Raw genomic sequence first — 15,423 nt, 5'->3', positions numbered from 1 at the left:
CCTAACCACGGGTCGGCCGGGTTATATTATACTTCAATTGATTCTTTGTACTACTTATATATACGGGTTATCTAAATACTTTAATAGAGGGCGGAAAGTACTGAGACACAGAATAACCCTAGGCTGACGTAAGGTATAACCCTAACCTCTTAACCCTAAGGCACCAGTCACTATATCCCTATTCTTTTTTCTATATAATACTAAGTAATAGTTAGATACTGAGACGTATATATAGCGTAATCCTGGCTATAACCCTAAATTAAGCCTCTAAAAGTACTATTCAATTTGACTGCTCAATTACAGTGTAATTTTCCCTTATTAGGCTTAGCGTAACCCTAACACTAAACCCTTTTAGGGAAAATTACAGTGTAATTGGCGGTGTCCTCTAGGTTAGGGCAGATGATAGCATACGGGAGCATGGTTGATTCCTACGATGTAGACGATGATAACAAGACAATATGATATTCTATGAAAGCTGATCTCGTGAATCAGAGTTGATCACTTTTGAGCTCAGGTAATATCTGCTTGTAAAATCTCTGCCAAGATCAGCCAGCGATGGGCGCGCTTCAACGAGGTGTACATATCTGCTGGAGATACCACTCGTTGGAGAAGTCGACGCCTACGCCCGGGCAGTTCTTGAACATCTCCGCGAAGGTTTTCCACAGAGACTCGGATGGATCGTAATGACCTTTCTTGTCAACATCGCGAACAGCTATGATGACTTTGCGAAGGCCAAACGAACGCCAGTCTATCTGCGGAGGGTGGTTGCCGTTTCCCAAAAGCGTATCACGAATAAGTTCGGATACGGCTCGTGCTGGATGGCCAAACTTTTCCTCGCAACCAAAAGGGCACAAGACAAGTGTAGCTTTGCTTGAAGACGCCCATTTGAGTACCTTTTCGAGCTTCTGTCGCATAATTGTTGCCGTACTGTCTTGCGTATAACGCTGGACAGTCTTGCCATCAATCTGCACAGAGGTGAGCTCAGGTTTCACTGGTACGCTGACCGACAAGAAGTCCACCGGGAAGTGTTCGTTGTGAGGAAGGACATTGTCGACGCCTGCCTGGAGCGAGAACACTCTGATCCTTGTTGTGGATGCCATCTTGTCAGGGTGAAACCTTGGCTTGTACCATTCTTCCTTCAGTGCAAGACTCAGCAAGCTTCGATGACAGAAGCTGGCTTCTATGCTGTCCTGACCAAAGGCCCAGCCGTTGGGGTTCATGGGATCTGTTGGGTTCAAGACTGCCACCTTCCCCTCACCATTAAGCTTCATCGCATGCGCCGCCTCGAGAGGATCACATGGCACCACGTTGATCCATGGTTGGCTCGCATCGTATTGAACCAGCGGACGGGGGTTGGCTCCTCCTGGTGGCCACGGTGGATTCCCTATCGTTCCAGCTTGTGTTGCTGCGAAGTCTTGAGGAAATTCGTCCTGGAAGCGCTGCAGGGTCTTGAACTTGGTATCCTTTGCTAGCTCCCTGCGCTTTGTGTTGTTGGGACTCTTCAGAGCGTCAGGTTGGAGAGAATATAGCGAAGGCTTGGTCTGCGGATTATCGAACGTCTTTTGTTGTCCCGACATTAAGAAATGTATGGAAAAGACGAAGATACTGAAGTGTTCTGAGGTGCAGGCTCCGATACGTGGTCGATGTTCTGTGCAAACATTAGTCAGGAATATAGAATGGTGCTCTGGACATACCTTGTACTGCTGACGAATGAATCGGTCAGCAGAAGTCAATCGACACGTTTGTGTAGAGCCGCAGCACTCTGAACGTGTTAATGTGGCAAGAAGCCACAGTTTGAGAAACAAAACGCCTTTATCAGGCGGTCTTGGTGCGATGAAAACTTCCATTATCAGTGACTGCAATGGTTAGTGCTTTTCACGCAGAGCAGAAAGGAATGAATTGCGTGTGAATGACAGGACGATATAGAATTGAAAATCTGCCAAGCCTGGCGTGGCTGCCTGACACGACCAGTGTGGTAGGTGAGCCGAGCAGGCGGCACCGAAGCTGAATCGACAGGGTTCGATCCATGCTACTGACGCCTGATATGCGCCATCACTACACTATGTGGCTGCCCATTCCACTTTTAGTAAGGCGTGATGTTGCCTGATACTGATGCTTTTCGTGGCATGTGCACGCCTGTAAGAGACTATTTGCTAGACCTACAAAGCGAATGTTGTGTTCAGCTCTATCGAGATGTACGTAAGCCGGTTGACACGAAGTAGCACTTGCCGTGGCCCTCACAGCCGATATTTTGGCTCCTCCCAAGGGGGCATAATTGACGCCGCCGAGCTCAAATCACGTTTGTGCAACATGCTCGTCATGGTCACCGGAGATGAGGTCGGCGTCGAAGGGGGTGAAAGATCGCAACCTATGTGATAGTGACCTGCAGACCCTTCGAATCATCCGCATGAAAAGGTGAAAAGAAATCATGCTGCATGCGTACATCGTCGTAAGTAGTCCGAAACAGATCCATCTCGAAACGATGAAGTAAAGTCGCCGTCACCATCATCATCTCAAGCATTGCGAGTTCTCGGCCAACGCAGGCGCGTGTACCTTTGCCGAATGGAGCAAAGAACTGTTCCGATCGTTTCTGCATAGAAGGATCGAGCCAGCGTTCCGGGTTGAATGTCAGGGGTTCTGGATGGTAGTCTGGGTCGAGATGCATGTCTCGAATGCTCATACTGATAATTGTCCCCGGAGGAAAGACGTATCCTTTGTAAGTAATCGAGTTATGCGGGTCATATCGAGGCAGTCGTCCCGAGACCCCATGCCCCATTCGAAGTCCTTCTTTGATCACGGCATCCAGATACGGTATTCGCTTCAAAGTTTCATGGGAGGATAGATCACCCTGCTTAGCTGCTTCCGATAGATCGGCAAACAGACGCGCCTTGATAGCTGGATTGGCCAAGGCGTGGTAGAAGACATGCTCAAGTGCACTGCCTGTCGTTTCGGAGCCTGCTCCAACTAACGTCAGAGCTTCCTGGAAAATACGCTCTGCCGTCTTTTCACTGTCGGGCAGGTCTGAGTTGAAGATTCCGTGGAGGACAGAATCATCGCTTCGTTTCCCCATTGCGACGATCTGTCTTGCCTGGTTTTGATTGTGCTAAGAACGTTAGAGGACGACGTGATGCAGCATTCAAGGGCACGTACCGACTGAAAGTTGAGCATCTGAACCATTCCAGGAGTTGCAGTCAGCTTGACCAGCCATGCTGGCAGCACCATGAGCGTGGGAATAATGAAAGGAAAATGGCGATTGTACGCAGCGACACCGGACAGCTTGCGGTTCACGTTGTGAAAGTCCTTTCCAAAGTCTCTCTCACCGAGTAAATTGTGGCCTTCTGGCAGGGCATACTGGCTAATTACATCAGTGGCTAGCGAGCGGAACACAGATCCAAGCAATACTGGTCTGTTGGTTTGCCGGTGCTCCTCCAGGCGGGCACAAAGTTGCAGCACAGACTTGCGAACCTGCTTCTCGTGATCAAGGATCGCTGACAGCGAGAAAAACCTGTTGAATGCCTTTCTTCGCTGTCGGTGCTGGCTGTACGATGGTGTTCCAAAGGAAGCGTCGGAGGTACCGACGAATCGGTAGTAATACCAGTCCTTGTTCAACTTCATCAACGTGCTATACAGTTGATCGAAGAACTCAGGATCTTGAATGTGGACCTCCCTCGGGTTGATGCGCACGACGGGCCCTTAATAGGATCAGCACTGGCAGACAGTCCGGGGCCAGACAGCTTACCATATTTGCGATGGAAGCCGTCAATTTGGAAGGTGAACTTCCCTGGTCGAATCGCATCATGGTAAAATTCGTACAGATGAGTCAAGGCAGCAACCTTGGGACCAGGTATTTTCGCGAGTGGATGCAACACAAGACGGTGGACTGCAAGATGGACTAGTCTCAAAGAGACCAAAGTGGCCAGACTTAGCAGGAGGAAAGTTGTATCCAGGGGTATGAGCGCCATGGTAGAGGGTGTTCGCTGAGAGAAATAAGGAAAATGAGAGCTGGCTGCCTCAAGCAGAACCGTGAGGTGATACGAAACAAGAGTCAGGCCACCTGGCTGGGGTTGGTTGTCGGTTAGACGTGCGTGGCAGATAAGAGTAGTTGCCGGGCCCCGGTAGTTGCCAACAATGGGTGGCTTGGTGGCTGTATGTGGACCAGCTAAAGTACGTTGAGACAGCTTCCGACGGCCCGAGGCAGATGGAGCTCTGGGGCCTGAAAGGCTTGATGTCTGCGCAGCCAGTCATACCAAGTGGCTCACGAGGCCCGCAGTGCCGTTGACTTGCTTCTTTCTCTCTAGCGCATTGGCGATGAAACCCCAAGGAACTTCGTCCGGTGCCCTGCCTAGGCACTGCGACGGTCGAAGAGTACTTTAAATCGCGTCATCTCTCGATCCGACTTCGACATTCTAAAGCACATTGCTCAATCTCGCGCCAATCCCACAGCATGGCTACAACAGGTGTTCGCATCGAAGCTGAAGATCAACATGACTTACAATCCGACACGGACTCGGCTTTAGGCAGTGAAACAGCAAGCAGCACCGCCTCTCTTTCGTCCAGCGTGATGAATTATCAGTACGAAAATGGCCGTCGATATCATGCTTTCCGCAGCGGCACATATGTATTACCGAACGATGATCAAGAGCAAGACCGTTTAGATCTGACGCATCACATCTTGTCGCTCCTACTAGGAGGAGAACTGTATAAGTCTCCACTGTCTGATCCTCAAAACATTCTGGACGTTGGAACCGGAACTGGGTAAGATTGTCTCCATTCCGTATCCTCTCTCTGTATTCTACTGGAGGTATCGGCTTCGCTAGAAAGTCGGAAGGTGAAGCTGGAAGCTTGGTAAGTCATATGTGATCTACTCATGGTTTGAAGCCCGACAACAGGTGCTTTGTCTTCCCAGATTTCCAGGCTGGAACAGATTTAGACTTTGACTGCTCCCGAGGTGAATACATCTTAACAACCTCATTAGCATATGGGCCATAGACATCGCCGATAAGTTTCCTGGTGCTCAAGTGATCGCCACGGACCTCAGCCCCATACAACCGCAATGGGTGCCTCCAAATCTACAATTCCAAGTGGACGACTGCGAAACTGGCTGGGACTTCAATCAAAGCTTCGATCTCGTTCATATGCGAATTTTGGGTGGAAGTATTGCGGACTGGCCCCAGCTGGTCAAAGCCGCCTACGACAATCTCAAACCTGGAGGTTATCTTGAAGTGGTCGACTGGGAGACGTGGTCCCAGACGGACGACGGCAGCGTATCTCAGGACAGCAATTTTTTCAAGTGGCAAAACGACGTGAACTCAGCTGCCACGAAATTTGGCCGAGAAATGAATACGGCATCAAAGCTGAAGGGTTGGGTGACTGATGCTGGATTCACTGAGGTGCGCGAAGAAGTGTTGAGAGTTGGTTACGCCGTCGCCTGAACGAGAGCCCATCACTAATCAATCTAGGTGCCCATCTCGCCGTGGGCAAAAGACAAGAGATTGAAACACATTGGACTTTACATGCAGGTGTTGATGGAAGATTCGCTAGAATCATATTCTCTCGCTCTGTACACTAGAGTGTTAGGGTGGACCCGGGAAGAGCTTACAGTATTTCTGGCCGAAGTCCGAAAGGATATCAAAAATCGAAAACACCACCTCTATACAAAACTGTGAGCAACCCGTAGCAGCTGCCAGGGTGATGCTGATATTTCTAGGTATCGTGTATGGGCGAAGAAACCAGGACCCCAAGAGTCAGCCTGAGGGTCTAATCTGAAAGTAACTCCGGGGGTTGTTGAGAGGGGGCCTTTTGCTTCGAGTGCTCACGACCGTTCCATTGACCTTGATACTTACGTGTTGCACCACCCACTATCCGTATAACATGATGTGATGATTTTATCTTCCGATGTACAGGTAGCCCGCTTGGCCTTCATAACAGCCTGCCAATGACGAACAATGCCCTCTTGCTTGATGGCGTCCTCCTCGTTCTTGAACGATTCGTATTGAATGATGCTTGCTGCTTGCCGCGACCGCAGAAGTACTCAGTATAGTGCGGGATTGCTGTTCAGAAGACGCAGCCACTCTTCCGCAATGCTCGTGCATAGCATTGTTTCCGCTGCCGTTGGTTTCTTTATCGCAAGACCTTGCTTCACCTGCTTGGTGCATCTCCGAGCCGGAGGTGATCCCGTATGAATGGCAAGCTCTGTACACGTTTTGTCGGGGCTGTCCTCGTTTGATGAGCTCTGCTCAGTAATGCAGCCACATGTGACAGCTGTTGGTTGCTAGAACGCAGGAAGTCGAGATCATGAACAGCGAGTCGTGGTCTGCACATTTTGCTTTCGAAGCATGCTGTGGCAAACCGTCAACCACAATGTGGGGACAGTTCAGTGCTAATGTCGCACTTCCTACTGGTTTCGCTACCATGTTCACTCGCGGGCCACCGTTGTGGATGGTTCAGTGTTGGCAACCTGCACCTCCAAAGCCCTGTCTTGTGATAGCCGCCACAAGAGTGCTACTGGCACTATGTCTGACGTAGATTCATTGATAGCCGACAGCATGTTCGGCCGTACCTGTGAGCCAAGCTCAGCAGCAGGAAATACACTGGCATCCGGCCGCTACCAATCAAGAACATGCTCGGCGATGGTCCCAGGGGCAGACAGAATCGTCTTGATGCAGGTACGGTGCGGCTTGCCTGACACAGGGTCTCCAACTTCCCTTTGCAGTAATACATTGTTTTGAGTTGGATGTGACCGAAGCTTGAAACACGTGCAGGCACGGACGAAATGACTTGGCAAATGCTTGGGCTTTCTTGGGAGAAAGAACCCGCGCCGCAACCAATCAGATCGCGCCTGCGCATCATGGCTAGATGTAAACACATCCTGCGCAAGCAACAACGTCTTGACTTAGCCTGGCTGTCGACAAGGTCGGAGACTCGGACATCAATGGGACGGGGATCGGAAATTGCTTGATTCTCACGCGGTCCATTCTGTCGATGACTTGCGTAGTCGTGCCTCGAGATTGCAAGGCAGTAGAGTAAGTATAAATTCCCTCGACACAGCCCGTGACCCCTACTTGCCCTCTGTGCATCAACAACACGCAATCTTCAGCCACCATGAAGCCCTTCGACATTACCCTCGCCCTCACCAGCATTGCGACTGCCGCAAGCATTCCCTCGACCAGCCCCGGTTGCGGTGAGGTAGATGTTATCTTCACGTATGCCTCGACACAACTCCCTGGATAACACTGACTCTCATAGCGGCCTTCCTCCATACCACCCTCTCGTGACCAGCCAAGGTTTCAACGCAACTGAAGTCGACATCGGTCTCAGAGCTGATGCTGCAAACATTGTCAAAGCCGGGTACAACCTTCGAGGTAAGCGGGTATCCTGGACCCTTTCTCGAGCTAACCTTCACAGTGGTTCTCATGGGACCCGAGCAACCCTTGGACGTCCTTGCCGACCAGATGACCGGTGTTGACTGGGATGTGATCGGTGTTGGTTATGGTGTCCGAGGCTCGCGTCTGGAGAACGTCACCATCCGATTTGCGGGTAAGTGATGACTCCAAGAGTAAGACATAGCTGACCAGCAGACATCATCGGCTTGTATCATGACGTTGCGCCGTCCGCTCCCATTGTCTTCGATCACTCCTACGACTCTGCCCTCTGGGCCATCCAAACTGAGGTTCCACTATCCAGCGATTGTGCAGATTCACCCGGAAAGGATCTTGTGAGTAGCCTCGCTCGTATGTGAGAGGATGCTGACAATTGTAGGGCTTCGAGCTTTTCTGCGACATCTGCGAGGAGGAGTAAGTCGGTCATCAAGGGCTCACCGTTGCGGATTCTAGTGGGCATCGAATCGGCATTCGTGTCCCTCACAAACGAGTCAAGCTCCGGTTTTGGTTTGTGGTCAAGCGACGGTTGAGTGTTGGCAGTTTTTGTTTCGATATGATGCAACGCATTAATTTTGTAAAATATTTGGCTTGCGCGATGAACGTGGCATCTTCGTCTCCTCCTTGTCTTTCATTGCGCTTCAAGACTTTCGCTGCGAGCTCATTAGCGTGGTGTCTTGTTCTTACCGGAAATATTCTGAATCTTAGCGAGATCTGGCCAACACATATCCTAGCCTCCAGGTCTTGCCAATACAGGACCTAACTCAACCCAAAGCGCGAACCTAGACCACACCTGCCAACATACTCAAGCCCCGAAATTCAGCTGATGGCGAAGCGAACAAGGTCGTCCCCTTTGGTCTGCGAATCCCTCAACGAGATCGCGATGTCAACCAGCTGCTATGTAGCAGCACGGTGACCGAATGGACAACGTTTGACTTGTTGCGCGAGTAGTAACTTTGCAGCAGACATTTCTTCAACACCCTTGCCTTCCATATTCTCTGGACCAAGATCAGGTATCATATAGCCTTCAGGACGATTCTGCGGCGAGCTCTTCGATGGTACTGAACCACCTACTAGCCATAAGAGCCATGATACCATGTTCCACCTGTTCTTAAAGGTGGGCCTGATATACCACGGTCGGTCAATGTAATGTACAGCATGGTATCTTCCTGTGCTTGGATCGGCTTTGTCGCTGAACCAAAGCTCTTTCTGATGGTCTCTCCGTGGTAAGCACAAGTGACGGAGGATAAACTTGCGTATAGCCAATCCGGCCTCGAGAACCATGACCATGTAGTTTGATGGCTCCTGGAGTTTCATTGCTCTTCTCAGTCGTGGCTCAAGCAATGCTGAGACGAAGTGATGTCCTAGACCATGAAACACACGTGGAACATTGGTCAACGCTATGTTTATCGTCGAAACTGCCAGTTTGTTGTTGCTTTCAGCAGGCACCATCCTCTCTGCTTCATATGCGGTACTCCATGTCTCGAGGTCTTCCAGAAATTGCAGTCCGTCATCCCAGCCAGATTTTCGACTTGACAGTAGATCATAGGAAATCTGCATCTGGTCTCCCATCGACTTCCAGTAGACACCCATGGCACAAAGTTCAACGTCCTCAAGACACCGCCATTCCAGATTTCGCGTCCATCGGATGGGCTCGAGAGCAAATAGGCTCAATGTGTAGAGCATATCGTCGTCCTTGATTTTTCCGGCCTTGCGATATCGGTCATGTAGGAAGTTCATGCGGGCAACGGCATCCATATTGCGTGCCGTACCAGGCTCGTTGAGCACAGCTCCCACAATAAGGATGCCAGTGTCGGCTGTGCGCTTAGACGCTGAAGCGGGGTTTGAGAGCTGTCCTGTGGCAGCCAAGAGGCTCGATATGGAAGGGATACCATATGTTTTGAAGATAGCAAAGAACACGGAGATCGAAAACGTCCTTGGAAACTCGAGCTCCGCTAGTGGTCGCTGAATGAGGAATGCATCCTTCAGGGTCATGTTACTGAATGATGGTCGGTCATTGTAACCGAAGTCCTGCAGAGCATTTCTGCGGCGGAAACGGAGTGCTCTTACGACAAGTAGGTAGCCAACGGCAAGAGTGACAGCCGTTAAGATGAGCATGTCGTTGCGGCAGACACGCAGTCTGGCTTTATCGTGTTTTCAGGTACGCAGAGATGTAAGATGCAATCCAGCCTGTTGCTCCGCGCTCAGAAGACTGTGTAAGCATGTGGTAAGCAGGTTTCTGTGTTTGTGTTGTGATTCACTATGGGAAAGCTCGCGACATCAGGCTGGGATCGCAATTTCCTCCCAGCGGACTTATCGCAACAATTTCCTGCCACTGGGAATGGGCCAACTGACTGCGCCCAAGCGCGATCAAGGGCGACGAAGTCGTATCACACACCGTGTTTCGCGGCTCATCCAATTATCAAGCGCTTTAGTGAAAGGTCAGGTAAAGAAAACGACTACAACACATTTGGGGCTGAGACGCCCTTGGCAAGGCAACAATCTGAGACGAGGTGTGGTGGGGTGGGGAGACGATTGGGGACAGCCTACAACACTATTGGCGGATATTTTCCTTAGCGCTTGTAGCACCCCTCCGATCTGTACGAACAGGCTCTTCGCCAATCTTCGCAAAGAGACTGCCAACTACATGCAGACTCTTGCGGTGCTTCAGCCAACTCAAAATAGACCATGCATCTTGATGTGCCTTGCCGAGTCCGTACAAGGCAAGTCTCCAGGCGGTCTCGCACCGAGCGACTGACCAAACGCGCGTTGACAAGTAGCAAGGTGAATTGGTCATGGGAGGTATCAGCCTTATATCACAATGAACCCCGACCTCTTCGAAGGTCGCTGCTGTCAATCTAGTCCTATGTGTATCCTAGCTTCATAGACTTGATCATGTCGAATTCGTCACAATTGACATCCGGCTGGCAGGGCGGCTCGAACCAACGGGGTACAGCAGACATAATCTGGATCTGCTTCAGCACAATTTTCCTGTGCTTGTGGAGCATGTTACACCTGAACCTACCGGCACCGACCGACGAATACTGGACTATTTTCAGATGCAAAGCAAGATGGCTACTCCTCGGCGTCCTAGCACCCGAAGTGCCCATGTTAATGGCTTGCGGCCAGTGGTCATCGGCGAAGAGGTCTGTGAAAGAAATGCAAGAGCTGGGTCTGACGACTGAGCAATGGTCGATGTCGCACGCTTTCTTTGCCGACAGTGGTGGGATCATACTGAAATGGGATAACGAAGAAGTGTTCCCAATCACAGCGAAGCAAGTAGCATGGCTGGTTCGAGGTGGGCACATCGACGTACCTAATATCCCTCTGAAAGAGCTCAGAGACAAGAGCAAGGCTGATATGTGTACCAAGGCACTTGCCTCCATACAAACAGGCTGGCTGCTCGTGCAGATTGTTGCAAGAGCAGCTCAACATCTGCCTGTTACGCCAATGGAACTGACGAGTGCTGCGCTGGCCATGACGTCGTTGACCACGTTGTGGTTCTGGCGTGACAAGCCACTGGATGCGCAGGCGCCATATCTGGTGGACGTCAGATCGAAACCAGGCACTAGTCATCAAGCCGCGGGTAGCCAGGATTGCGACAAGCAACAGACAACGATAGTCGAGGTCGAGGATCAATCAGTGCGCACTGGTTCGTCGGCGGTCTCACTGCCATTGGACCATGTTGAACCAGGGATCTACATATCCCGCAAATGGTCTCGAAGAGTGTTCCGCTGGATATGTCAAGTTGGTTTGCAGAAACCCAAGCTTGACCGCATTCCCAACGATCGTGACCCTCAGCTGCTGGGTTTCAAACAACATGCCACACTGGGCGTAGCGACAGCGGCTTTTGCAACCATCCATTTTGTCGACTGGCATTTCCACTTCGCAACGTTGACTGAACAATGGATCTGGCGCGCCAATTGCATACTGATGTGTGGGCTCCTTGCGGTGTACGGCACAGCAGAAGTCGTGATTTGCTGCAGAGAGAATTACTCGAAATTGGGTCTCGACACAGCTGGCGGATACAAGTTGAGATTTCCTGCTGGCTTGTGGTTCTTCATTCCTGGTAGTATGTATTTCATGGCGAGATTGTTGCTGATAGGTGCTGTATTTGCTGGTATGAGAGCTCTGCCTCGAGGTGCTTTTCAAGAAGTCCAGTGGACCACATTCTTGCCACATATCTAGCTGACGAAATTTCCAAACATCTTCCCTATCTAGATACGTTCCTAGTTCCTTCGGTTTCGCGTAGCCTTTGTGCGGTCGTGGAGATTTCTCAAGCTTGATCGATCGTGGAAGATGTACTACCATGTCCTTGTCCAGCCAGAGGCGTTCATCTTGTCAGGAGTCTTTATCAAGCCACAAAGCTTCGTTTGGCATGCCAGCTCGGCGAGGTTAACCTTTTCTCTCTTACCTCTTTTCTCGGCCCTCTCCTTGTGTTACCTCTTCTCGTATTCCCCGTCAAGGTCCTATCTCATGGCATGTGCATCTCACTGTCTCCGATTTGCGCATAGCTTCTTCGGTAGTTGGGAAGGTCGAAATGTTCGACTCTGAGAGAGTCACGACGAGGGCGTTAGGCGGCATAGCTTGCCTGATGTCCCGAAGGAGATCCTCATCTCTAGATGTCTCGGTGCATTCGGCTCGGAAAGGTCGTTATGGCAATGGCAATCACTTGTTCAAGCAGGAAGAAACCTGGAACGATCGAATCAAGGCGCATCCATCGTGGCATTGTTTGAGGAGAGGGAGCGGCAGAGGCTTGGTTTGGCAAAGGAGGTCATGTCGAATCGGACACCATCTTATGCTATGTGTGCTTGAGGCTGGGTATGCTTGAAGATGAAGTTGAGCACATGGCGAGCTTTCGGTCATACTGAGCGGATCTTGCAGCGAGTCACGTGCGACAGCTGCCTCGCCGCTCACACCGCCCACCCCACCCAATACAAGACAAGTGCATGTGGAGACCGGCTTGCACTTTGCATTCTAGAAACAAGCAGGCACATCATCGACTCCATTACACTTTCAAATTAGACCCCTCGATCTTCTGGGATAGTAGATCAGAGTGCGCTGGGATAGACCTGCGTGTCCTTCGAGTCAAGCGTAATAGCAAGCTGTGCTGCACGCTCCCTGACAGCAGCCTACGCTGGACATGGGGCAACTACCACAAAATTGGGTAAGAAACAATTAAGCTATCCGAGACACCGCGCTATCGACATTTAATTACCATTAACCTGCTCGCTAGAGTCATCCAACCAAACAGCAAGTACCTCCTTTAACCTGACCAAGCTCAAAGGCTTCGGCAGAAACGCATCTGTACCAACAGTTTTACACATAGCTTCATGCGCCGGACCAACCACAGCAGTAACAGCAATGATGATCCGTCTTCCTTCCCTTCGGGTACCACGAAGACTACGACTCCCCTTCAACTTGCCGTGCTCTTCCATTTCCCGAATCTCCCTGGTAGCCTCCAGTCCATCCTTGCGAGGCATGCTCTGATCCATCAAGATCAAGTCGATAGACTCATCTTGTTCAATCAGCAAATCGATCGCCTCTTGACCATCATCTGCGACGACAACATTGTACCCGAGTTTCCTGAGCATCTTAACTCCCAGCTTCTGATTGATCTTGTTATCTTCCACTAGCATAATAGTCGGAGCCAGCTCTTCGCTCCCTGGCGCCGTAATCGAGTCTGCAGTGGGCTGTGGTTCATTCATGACTTCGACGTCTTCTGCAAATCGGACAGATGGCCTGCCAACCTCGGTCTTCAATGGCATGTCCCGGACCCCTTCGATGCTTTTCATGATTCGATGCCATGCCAAAGGCCGCCGGACAGGCACAAAATGAGGAGGCGGCCTGGCTCCAAGAACTTCGTAGAGGCTGTTTTCGCTGTCGTATGGTACAAGAACTAACCAATTGGCGTGCGTCGTAAGGTGGCCAAGGAGTTCAGGCTGCTGAGCGAGGACCGATGCGCTTGCCCATACATATTTGAATGAGTCTGACAGTTGCGACAGGTCAACAATATGCATTTCGATGCCAACAATCGCCCAAGCTTTCTTCAGCCCATCAGTGAGCCTGGCGTTCTGGTCCTCGAAGATGGCTATGCGCGTGCCTGGCACCGGCTTTGGACGATCATCGATGCCTGAAGGCCCTTCCAGCAGTGGAATGGTGACGGTGAATGTGCTGCCCTGCTTTTCTGGACCGACGTCTGGATCGTCTCGGTAATGGCTGTCCACTTCTATCACACCTCGCATCTTAGCCAGTAGTTGTTTGACAATGCTGAGGCCGAGGCCAGTACCTCTTTCAGCACCCCTCGTCTCCGCTTGCTTGAATGGCTCAAAGAGTTGGGGAAGAAAGCTTGTAGGAACACCACAACCCGTGTCTTCCACGGCGATGATGAGGCTGTCGTTGGCCGTGTTGACGGTGAGCAGGATGTACCCGTGTGTGGTGAATTTGCAAGCATTGGAGAGTAAATTCAAGATGATTCGCGTCAAGCTCAACTCGTCCATGAACAATGAGGCGGGCGCATCTGGCGAGATGGAAACCAATATCTCAACTTGGTTGTCTTCATTCCTGTTGGGCAGTAAGCCCAGGACCGAATCGATAACATTTCGTATGTCGAGGAAAGTTGGCCTGTGGGCAGATTCTCCTTTTTCTAGCCTCGACCAGTCCAACACATTATTCGTGATCAGTGACAATGTCTTGGTCGCATCTTGGATGGCGCATAACAGGATTCTTCCCTCTTCGGTCAATCGCTCTCGTGCCAGCAAGTCACCGTAACCTTGTAGCTGATGGAGCGGAGTTCGAATTTCATGTGAAGCAGAAGCAATAAATTCTGACCTTGCTTGAGCTGATGCTTCGGCATTCTCTTTCTGCGCCAATGCTGCCCACAACTTCCGACGGGTCCTGATGACCTCGGTAAGCTTGTCTCTAGCCACTGTCGCTGAGTGGACGAGCAACCCATTGGCTGAAAGACACGTCATGGTCGCGATACAAACGATCGCCACCGATAGGCCTGTCGGGTAACCTCTCGTTTTCTGCGCCGCAGCATTTGTCCAGAATCGTACGGCAGCCATGCCTGTAAAATGCATCGCTGCTACACCAGTAGTAGCGACGACTGCAAACAGTATCTGCTGGACCAGAAATGTTTCCATCTGCGCCATGAGGATGCAGCCAACAGTGCAAACCACCCAGCTAATTATGGCCGACAGAAGAACCAAACCTGGCTCCAATGTGCACCACCCTTGTGGAACCCGCAAAGCCATGATACCTGAGTAGTGCATACTCGTGATGGCAAGAGACCAGAAGAAGCCTTTTGCGATATTGAGAAAAGTGAGCCCGGACCACAGCGCAATGACCATCAGGAGCAATGGGTTCCCGGTCCTCGTGGTTTTGGCAAGCTTTGCACTGTGAATTAGGCCTATACCATATGAGCTCGCCTCAGATGTCGTATCAGATTGCCTGCGTGAAAGCGAATAATCGCTTGATGTTTCGGTGTCATCAAATTCATCATGATCATTTCCACTTCCTTGTCGATCCAGAGACGAACGTGAATCGCGGAAACCATCATCTGTTTTACCACTTCCTCCTCGATTCAAATCAGGGCGCATAAAGGTGGGCGCAGAATCTGAGCTTGCTTGTCTCTGCGGGTGCAGTGGTGCAGGACTAGATGACAGTGGCCGGGTGTCGTTCGTTTCATGGTCTTCAGAATGTCTGACCAACGGCTCCGAGCTCTCAGAGTATCGTATCTTCGGTCTCACAGACTCCAAGTATTGTCCAAGCCGACTCTTTCGAGAATGATTCCTGTGTGACCTCCTCCTACTTCTGGTATAGTTTTCCCACACCAAGTCCGATGCCAGAGCAACAAATGTGAAGAAGACCGCGAGGAAAGCGCTGAGAGCCGTGAGAGGAGCATTCAGACCGATAGAGACATCCAGCTCATACGCGAGCATGGCAACAAAATGTAGACACCATATCGAACAAAACCCGAATGTGAGACTGGCGAGGAAGGTCCAGAGCAATACCGCATGGATGTGTCGAGACAAGCGAGCTTGAA

The 15,423-nt window shown here is 50.8% G+C and overlaps 7 protein-coding genes across 7 annotated transcripts; 3 read left to right on the top strand and 4 right to left on the bottom strand.

The window, feature by feature from the left end:
* Nucleotides 1-566: 566 nt before the first annotated feature.
* PMZ80_010980 (uncharacterized protein) lies at nt 567-1,577 on the bottom strand (the record flags this gene model as incomplete). Its single annotated transcript, XM_064879368.1, has 1 exon — nt 567-1,577. The coding sequence occupies one exon, from the start codon at nt 1,575-1,577 to the stop codon at nt 567-569; it is 1,011 nt and encodes a 336-aa protein (XP_064724951.1).
* A 791-nt stretch (nt 1,578-2,368) lies between these two features.
* On the bottom strand, nt 2,369-3,962 carry PMZ80_010979 (uncharacterized protein; the record flags this gene model as incomplete). Its single annotated transcript, XM_064879367.1, has 3 exons — nt 2,369-3,103; nt 3,151-3,692; nt 3,740-3,962. 3 exons carry the CDS (start codon nt 3,960-3,962, stop codon nt 2,369-2,371), a joined length of 1,500 nt encoding a protein of 499 aa, XP_064724950.1.
* Nucleotides 3,963-4,444: 482 nt separating this feature from the next.
* Nucleotides 4,445-5,432, top strand: PMZ80_010978 (uncharacterized protein; the record flags this gene model as incomplete). Its single annotated transcript, XM_064879366.1, has 2 exons — nt 4,445-4,755; nt 4,976-5,432. The coding sequence occupies 2 exons, from the start codon at nt 4,445-4,447 to the stop codon at nt 5,430-5,432; spliced, it is 768 nt and encodes a 255-aa protein (XP_064724949.1).
* A 1,669-nt stretch (nt 5,433-7,101) lies between these two features.
* PMZ80_010977 (uncharacterized protein) lies at nt 7,102-7,544 on the top strand (the record flags this gene model as incomplete). Its single annotated transcript, XM_064879365.1, has 3 exons — nt 7,102-7,202; nt 7,246-7,361; nt 7,405-7,544. The coding sequence occupies 3 exons, from the start codon at nt 7,102-7,104 to the stop codon at nt 7,542-7,544; spliced, it is 357 nt and encodes a 118-aa protein (XP_064724948.1).
* Nucleotides 7,545-8,273: 729 nt separating this feature from the next.
* Nucleotides 8,274-9,494, bottom strand: PMZ80_010976 (uncharacterized protein; the record flags this gene model as incomplete). Its single annotated transcript, XM_064879364.1, has 1 exon — nt 8,274-9,494. The coding sequence occupies one exon, from the start codon at nt 9,492-9,494 to the stop codon at nt 8,274-8,276; it is 1,221 nt and encodes a 406-aa protein (XP_064724947.1).
* A 777-nt stretch (nt 9,495-10,271) lies between these two features.
* PMZ80_010975 (uncharacterized protein) lies at nt 10,272-11,564 on the top strand (the record flags this gene model as incomplete). The annotated part of the gene is made up of 1 exon (XM_064879363.1): nt 10,272-11,564. One exon carries the CDS (start codon nt 10,272-10,274, stop codon nt 11,562-11,564), a length of 1,293 nt encoding a protein of 430 aa, XP_064724946.1.
* A 1,022-nt stretch (nt 11,565-12,586) lies between these two features.
* Nucleotides 12,587-15,319, bottom strand: PMZ80_010974 (uncharacterized protein; the record flags this gene model as incomplete). Its single annotated transcript, XM_064879362.1, has 1 exon — nt 12,587-15,319. The coding sequence occupies one exon, from the start codon at nt 15,317-15,319 to the stop codon at nt 12,587-12,589; it is 2,733 nt and encodes a 910-aa protein (XP_064724945.1).
* Nucleotides 15,320-15,423: the final 104 nt, after the last annotated feature.

Source organism: Knufia obscura, assembly GCF_036327395.1.
Source record: "Knufia obscura strain CCFEE 5817 isolate CBS 148926 chromosome Unknown scaffold_22, whole genome shotgun sequence".
NCBI classification, from domain to species: domain Eukaryota; kingdom Fungi; phylum Ascomycota; class Eurotiomycetes; order Chaetothyriales; family Trichomeriaceae; genus Knufia; species Knufia obscura.
This window is presented reverse-complemented; position numbering and strand designations above follow the sequence as displayed.